We start from the raw sequence: 7,637 nt of genomic DNA, 5'->3' as shown, positions 1-7,637 counted from the left end.
TTTCAAATTCAGACAGGAGGGACCAAAGATGAGTGAAGTTAAAAAAAAAAACTGCAACTGTAAGATCTGCATTTCTGCAAGGACTGCAACTGCATCAACCTACATACTGTGTGATGAAGGAAGTGGATGAAATGCATTATCATCTTCACATTCAAAAGATCACATTTAAAAACTAAAATAGTTGATATTCTAACATTACAGTTGCAGAACACAGTACTAAAGATGTCTGCCATTATTGACAGTAAACGAATATCTTGCTGACCACGTGTCAGATGCCGCAGTTTTAAGTAATTTGTTGCAGTAATTAGTACTCCCTCCGTCCCATAATATAGTGCCCGTTTGACCAAAATTACGGTTATTAAGGTAAAGTATAACATTGATAATAAAAACAATAATTATTTGTTTTTTCAAGATAAAGTACATGTTAGTTGGCTTTTATGGAGAGAGAAATTAGAGATTAAAGGTGTGTACATAATAAATAGGCCTAAAAAAGACAAAAATCAAGCACATGGGTTGAATAAAAGTCAAAAAATACAATTTTCAAAGTAAAAATTAATGGTTTAAAATAGAAATAGGCACATCATTTAGGGACACCATTTTAAGAAAACAGGCACTATATTATGGGACGGAGGGAGTAACAAATATGTTTAAAATAACCCTGCATTACTTTCTTAGTTCTTAGTTTCTTACTGAGAACCACCAAAATCAGAGTATAAATGAAAGCTCAATTCAAACCAAAGGATTTATTAATGGCTAATATAATACATCATAATTTGAGCAAGATAACTTCAAACATCAGCTACAATTCTCATTATTAAAGCTCCAGGTATCGGACGAAATACAAAGTGGCTACCTACAATCATCTTCTTAATACATCAATGGAGATACATACTTTTATACAAGCTTCCCTAAATTATAGCCATTCCATCCCAAACTAAAAGACGGAATTTTCTGGACGACAGAAAGTTGATACCTAGAGCTACAGGAAATCTTCAAGTTCATATCAGTGAAGAGGATCTCCTTAGTTAAGGAGCATTTGATCAAAGTGCCAAACTCCTGCAAATATATATAGATTGCTTTTAGAACCTAAATCTCTAAAAATCATAAATGTGTAGATTATACAACGAATAAGAAGAGTGATTCTTACCATGTCCCTTGCCAACCATTCTTAACTGAGTGACATAATCTGCAATCTGCTTAATTGCCTCAACCTAAGTAAGACAGCAAACAAGGATTTATTAGCCGCAAAGAAAAACCTTCCATGAAAGAAATTTCTCAAAAGAAGCTTCTCTTTTTTTCTAGGAGTTACTGTTTGTGTGTGCTATTGCTCAGTAGTTAATAATAATTCGTATAAATTACCTGCTCACTCAGAAATTCGCCTTCAACAAATTCTTGTAACTGGACATCATTGTTTTTCGCAGCAACCTGTTAGTCGATATCATAAAATAATGAATCACAAACAAAATCTTATCTACAAAAAATACAATATACTTAAATTTTGTGATAAAGAATCATACGAAGTACTCCGTATAATATTTCAAAGATAAAGCTGGCTAGTTAATCCCTTTACTCATTTTGTACAACGATAAGATGGTGCGACAAAAGTTCCACAATATTAAAAGGAATCGATAATTATCCCTTATTTTAGAAGTCAGTGGGAAGGAGGTCAATAACTTACACCATGCAAGTTCAGCAATTTCTCATTCACAAGCTTCTCCAATGACAGCGCCAGCTCCATTGCTGTCACAACATTACATTAAAAAAATTAGCACTGGAAAAATAAGATGTTGATCAAAACCATTCAGAAAAATGTATATTTCAAAACACATGTATGTATATCAGCATCATCAACTCTAGAAATAAAAGAAGATAAAGCATACCATATAGTGCATCACCCTTTTCAACCTGCTCAAAGTCTGATGGCGGCATAAGAATTGAAAACAGCTTCACCCTTCCTCCTCTCATGTTCTGAAAAAGATAAGAAATACAAAGTATACTATTATTAACCACTTGATGGCGATCATCAGTACCATTTTAAAAGCTTTCAAAACTTCAACAGACAAAAGACACTATAACTGTATAACAAGTTGCTAATTACCTGATACTTCATTAACTTCTCAGCATGACCCCTTTCTTCTTCACTTGACTCCCGGAAAAATCTGATAAAGCCAAAACGACAGGATATGGTAAAAATTTACATCCCTTCAACTAATGCAAATGTATTCCCAGGAGTTGCATAAGAATCGTTTAAGTGTACTTACTTGGCTAAGCCTTTCAGAGCAACATTGTCCCTGTCAAAGTAGGCAAACAGCGAGTGGTACACATAGGATGCACTGTACTCCACACTGTGAATCATACCAAGAAACCCAGTTAGCATTGAACAAGCCTCAAACAAACAATAAATGAGATTGTCTGTTACAACTTACAAATCATATTTGCAACAGATGCTTAATTATAATTGAAATTTAGCCTTTTCTTTCGTTCTTTTTAAGAGATTTCTTCAATGTACAGTATGTGATTGATAACAATAAAGTTATGTTAACGAGAAAGGGCTAACTGTTGGAAGTCGAACTTATTCTGGTACAAGTATGATACATATGAATCAGTACTTGAGAAGATTTTAAATCCAACAGAGCAAGAAAACAACTTATAAACAAGTTTGTAAACCAAGTTTCAAATGAGCCTAGCAGATTGTAACTTGACTACTTATGGATCAAAACACAACTGATATAATTCTGACTGGTACAGAAATCAAAACCCAAGCAACTTGGCTGTGCAACAAACCAGACCATCACAATAAAGTAAATCCCTTATCAATGACCTGGAATAAGGTGGTCTGAAGCTTGAAATGCTCAACACTGATGGACCATCAAGGTAACACAGCTTGAACCAAAAACAATAAAACTAGATAGAATCTTCTACTGAATATTTAAGATTTCAAAACCCAATTACCTTTTACCCAAAGTAACCACTAGTCAACCTAAATACCTCACTCAACCTCAATGTTCCATAATGCCATATCTTCCTCATTAAAAGTCCCTAAATTCTATCCTTGGTTATTGGAACAGAGAAGTAAAACCTTAGAGACATTCCATCTTCTTTTATTACACAAGTTATTATAGCAAGAAAAGCAAATAGAGATACCCTCTCAAACATTCTTAAATAAAACTGTTATTCCTTATTTTTCTAGGACCCATAAATTTGTTATTTGTGAGAGGAAGGTTACAGGACCGAGATCCACCCAATAGTGGGTTCAATATGTCTCATCTTGTGTCACACCACTATCTAATTTGGACACATCACCAACGCAATTACACTGGTTATTTATTTAATGTTATTGGTTTATTTTAAATGACTGTAAATAAATATAATAATAGGGCATAAGATGAGACATTAGACACGTAATGAGATAGAGGATCTCTAATAGACTATTGTAATAATAGTCTAATAGTTCCCCACCGCCGTTCTATTGGGGATACGAGGGTTACTTTTTACTTTCTGTAAGTTAACTTCTAATGTCTCACAACAAGTTACGGTAAACCCACCTCACTTCACATTTTGTAAGCCTTTTACCGAATTATCGCCTTATTCAATTAAATACTTCGCTAGTTGATCAATTATAACTCACTAATATAATCCAAGGGCTAATAACAAGTTTGTGTTATGCCTTATGAGTTATGACAAATTGACAATACCCTTGAACAACTCACAATAAAAAAGACGAGGACAGCACCAACTTTGGCTAAACTTTACATGCAATATCTTCAAAGAAAAATACTCCGTACTAATCGTATATACACAACTATGCTAGATGATAACATATTAAGAAACAAAACAAAAGATCTTATAGGGGATATATGCAGCAATTACACACTATATGTTATGAATCCGCAAGTTAAATCATACAAAACAGAAATAAGGATGCCGTGACTTTTTAAGACTAAGGGACTGTGTACCATAGGTAACAAGTTAGAACGATCTAATATTCGAATTCCCCCTCTCCTTTTGTAACTTTTATTGCTCTTAGTGGCTCATTTACAAACACAAGCAAACAAAAAAGAAGCATACAAAACTGAATGAAGCACAAACATGATGCATAAGTGCATAACATAACATCCACGAAGAAAACAAAACTTTCATAAAATGAAGACCTTTTTCATTGAGACATTTTAACAAACAGTTGGTAGCCATCTCCTTTATGTCAAAAATCATAGCGCACAGACTTATACGGACCAATAAAGCTAATTTATTAATTATTTCCACCTTTAATCAGCTTTTTCAGGCATCGTACTTTCTAGTTTTTACCCATCAACTATTTAAAATAAAACTCATTCCACCATCAAAAACACATCAACTTTTCCTAATAAAAGAAAAATCCAAGGGGAAAAGGCAATATAGGCTAAAAGTAAATTCATTAAGCAACAAAATAAACATTAATAACACTGATTGAAGCCTAATTTTAACAAAAAAATTAATTAATAATTCCGTATCATTTTATACTTGGCCTTTAGAGCGGAATATCATAAGATTCATAACACGGAATTAAAAATAAAAATAAACATAGAAACGGAATGAGGGATTGAAAGATTACTTGATCTGCTCGTTAATGGCAGATTCACAATCATCAACAAAGCTCTGTCTAGCAAGGGACGCCTGAGGAGAAGTGGGGACCAAGAAATTATCACTCTTAACCTCCTCAAACGGCTGAAACACAATCCCAGTCATTGGCCCACCTTCTTTAAAAGCAGCCATGGAGATTCTCCCACACCCATTGTTTCTCCTCTCTTTCTCTCCTCCAAACACCACGGAACTCGGCAAAAACAAGCCACTACCATTCTCCTTCCCTGAAACAACAGGGGAGGAGCTAAACAGGGGTGACCCGCCTGATGAAACTGCTCTTAGCATCATGTTTTTATCACAAAATTGATTGGAAATGAAGGTATTAAAAATGGCGGAGGGGTACAAATGTAAAATGGGAAGAGTGGAAAATGAGGGAAGAGATGAGGAGGTGAGAAAAGGGAGGAGAGGGGTTATATAAGAGGAGGACAAGTGTATGAGTGGCATTGGCTGTTGATTTGGACCGTTGGATGAAGAGGTGGAGTGGATGGTCGTGATTAAAAAGTTGGAAAGGGCGTGTGGTGAGCTTGTGTCAGATGGAGAATCTTGGAAATATCCAATCCACGTTGTCCTTTATTTTATCTCTTTGAGAATGCTTTTGTCGTTTCTTGTTACTCGCTAGATTGTGGATCGTTATTCTACTCGCCTTCATTCACTGCCTTCTTTGGAGGAAATTTTCTAATTTGTGGACAAATTGATGTTGAATTCTCATGTCACCTAAATTTTGGATATTTTTTCAAAGTTAGAGCTGGCGATCTCTTACCTCACAAGATAACACGATATATTATAAAATATGTATAATATTTCGTTAACTTGAGTTATTGAGAGAAATCATTATTCAAGTTCATTAAGAACCTCTAAAAATAACGAGGGGGTGGCGTCGTGTTGCATCACTATCTCAAGTTATTGAGAGAAACAAATATTCAAGTTCGTTATGAACATCTAAAAGAATTTAGTGGTGTGGTGGTGCGTCAAGGTGGTTGATGATAACGTTGGGCTTTGAAAGGCAAGGTGCTTTCCAGGCATTGAAATTGCTTGATCAACACGACAGAACATGAATTAGGATCGAATTCGACCTGTTTATATTACTCCCTCCATTCCTTTTTTATCTTCCTGTTTCTATAAATGTCGTTCCTATTTGATCTTCCTATTTCTATTTTTGGACATGACTTTTTACCATAAATTTCCCCATCATCCCTTATTTAATTCATTCACATTTCCTATTCACCCACTCAACTCCACTTTTATGATTTTTTATTACTTTAATAAAAATATCTTCTCTCTCCTTCATTTCTTTATTACTTTTCTTCATTTATTTATTATTTTCTCTTACACCCAATCATTACAAGATTCCATTTTCTTATTTTCCACATCAAACACCAAATAGGAAGATCATTTAGGAATGGAGGGAGTAGTTTTTTTTTTCAATTATTCTATTTTTCACCTAATTTTTTACATATTTAGTGAAATAAAATCAAAATTGGCATGAAACCAAACACGAATAATACTCGTTAATTTGATAAGTCTTACCTCAAAACTTATTGGATTCCGAAGGAAAATACTTTGGTGAAATATTGTAGTAAATTATTATGTGATGGTGAAAAATGTTGGGGAAGTAAATAAAATGAGAGTGGGGGAAGTGTTTGGAACAAGAATTACATGAGGACGGGTCTAATGGCGGGAAGATGCTTAGCACTTAGTGGAGGTAACAGCCTGGAATGACATGGACTATGTCTATGTCCTTTATTTCATCTTTCTAGTCTTTTCAACCTACTCCATACTCCCCATACTTAAGCTAACTGGATTTGTTCCATCGTCATTTTATTTTATTTTTGCTTTTGGTTTAAACAAATAAAAATACCTTCAAACCTGAGATAATTTGTTTTTTGACACAAAAATATGCAATAATAATGACTGATGAATAAATGAGTTTTATGACAAACACAACGAATAAATGAGTTCGGCGATAGTGTTTGATCAGGTAGCGGGTTGTAAAATTTGTAAGTGTTTGGTAAAGTAGCGATTTAGGTAGCGGTTAGCGGTTGAGGTGGCGGTTGGGTAGCTTTTGTCAAACGTTAAAATTAGTAGCGTTTAAGGTAGCGGGTAGCGTTTGACAAATTTAGAATAAAGTTTTAAATAATATTCTAGCTTTTATTTTTATTTTATAATATCAACCGCTACTTTTACCGAACACTCATATTAGTTACCCGCTACTTTGACAGCTAACTGTTACCCGCTACTATTAACCGCTACCCGCTAGTCCGCTACTCAACCGCTAACCGCTACCCGCAACCGCTAATTTTGCCGAACAGGGCCTAAGTGTTTGGTAAAACGTTAAAATTAGTAGTGTTTAAGGTAGCGGATAGCGTTTGACAAATCTATACGGAGTAATAAAGTTTTAAATAATATTCTAGCTTTATTTTTATTTTATAATATCAACCGCTACTTTTACCGTACACTCATATTAGTTACCCGCTACTTTGACAGCTAATTGTTACCCACTACTATTCATCGCTACTCGCTACTCTAACCGCTACCCGCTACTCAACTGCTAACCGCTACCTGTCACCGCTAATTTTGCCGAACAGGGCCTTAGTGAGTGATTATCCAAGAAAGAATAAATACTATTGGTGTCAATTTAATTACCAGTAATTTTTTTACTAGTTAGACCGTCTTATATTTACTTAATTTTAGGTTGGTGAGATGACAAATGAAGTCATCTGACGGTAAACTATGACAAATGTGTAACAGATTGGTGAGATGAGATATGATCTGACGGTAAACTATCTTTTACAACTGTTTGTACTCCGTATTTAATTATAGGGAAAGAATCTATGGAATCTATTACTATATACTAAAAGGGACACCAGGTATGACACATGTCAATTCCTTGTGCGATTTTTTCCCGCAAAAAACCAATTTCCAAAAAAAATGTATCTGTTTTATTTTATTTTTATTCTCTATCTTTTTTTATAAACTATTTATGTATGGAAACAAAATTTAGTTTATAAATTATGGCA

The 7,637-nt window shown here is 34.3% G+C and overlaps 1 protein-coding gene across 1 annotated transcript; it reads right to left on the bottom strand.

Annotated features, from left to right (window-relative positions):
- Positions 1–717: 717 nt before the first annotated feature.
- On the bottom strand, positions 718–5,010 carry LOC110804775 (ferritin-4, chloroplastic). The gene is made up of 8 exons (XM_022010383.2): positions 4,592–5,010; positions 2,262–2,345; positions 2,099–2,159; positions 1,881–1,968; positions 1,679–1,740; positions 1,360–1,425; positions 1,148–1,211; positions 718–1,056 (listed from the first exon to the last, which is right to left on the bottom strand). Exons 1-8 carry the CDS (start codon positions 4,906–4,908, stop codon positions 1,022–1,024), a joined length of 777 nt encoding a protein of 258 aa, XP_021866075.1. The 5' UTR covers positions 4,909–5,010; the 3' UTR covers positions 718–1,021.
- Between the last annotated feature and the right edge of the window lie 2,627 nt (positions 5,011–7,637).

The sequence above is a fragment of the Spinacia oleracea genome, chromosome 6 (genome assembly GCF_020520425.1).
Source record: "Spinacia oleracea cultivar Varoflay chromosome 6, BTI_SOV_V1, whole genome shotgun sequence".
Lineage (NCBI taxonomy): Eukaryota > Viridiplantae > Streptophyta > Magnoliopsida > Caryophyllales > Amaranthaceae > Spinacia > Spinacia oleracea.
The sequence above is the reverse complement of the archived record's forward strand: the minus strand, read 5'-3'. Positions and strand labels throughout refer to the sequence as shown.

Coding starts and splice junctions, on each gene's coding strand:
- LOC110804775 (XM_022010383.2), bottom strand. CDS start 4,908: ATGATGCTAAGAGCAGTTTCATCAGGCGGGTCACCCCTGTTTAGCTCC. Junction 1,969..2,098: donor AGAAGTTAATGAAGTATCAG/GTAATTAGCAAC, acceptor TATCTTTTTCAG/AACATGAGAGGAGGAAGGGT. Junction 1,426..1,678: donor AATTGCTGAACTTGCATGGT/GTAAGTTATTGA, acceptor ATCGACTAACAG/GTTGCTGCGAAAAACAATGA.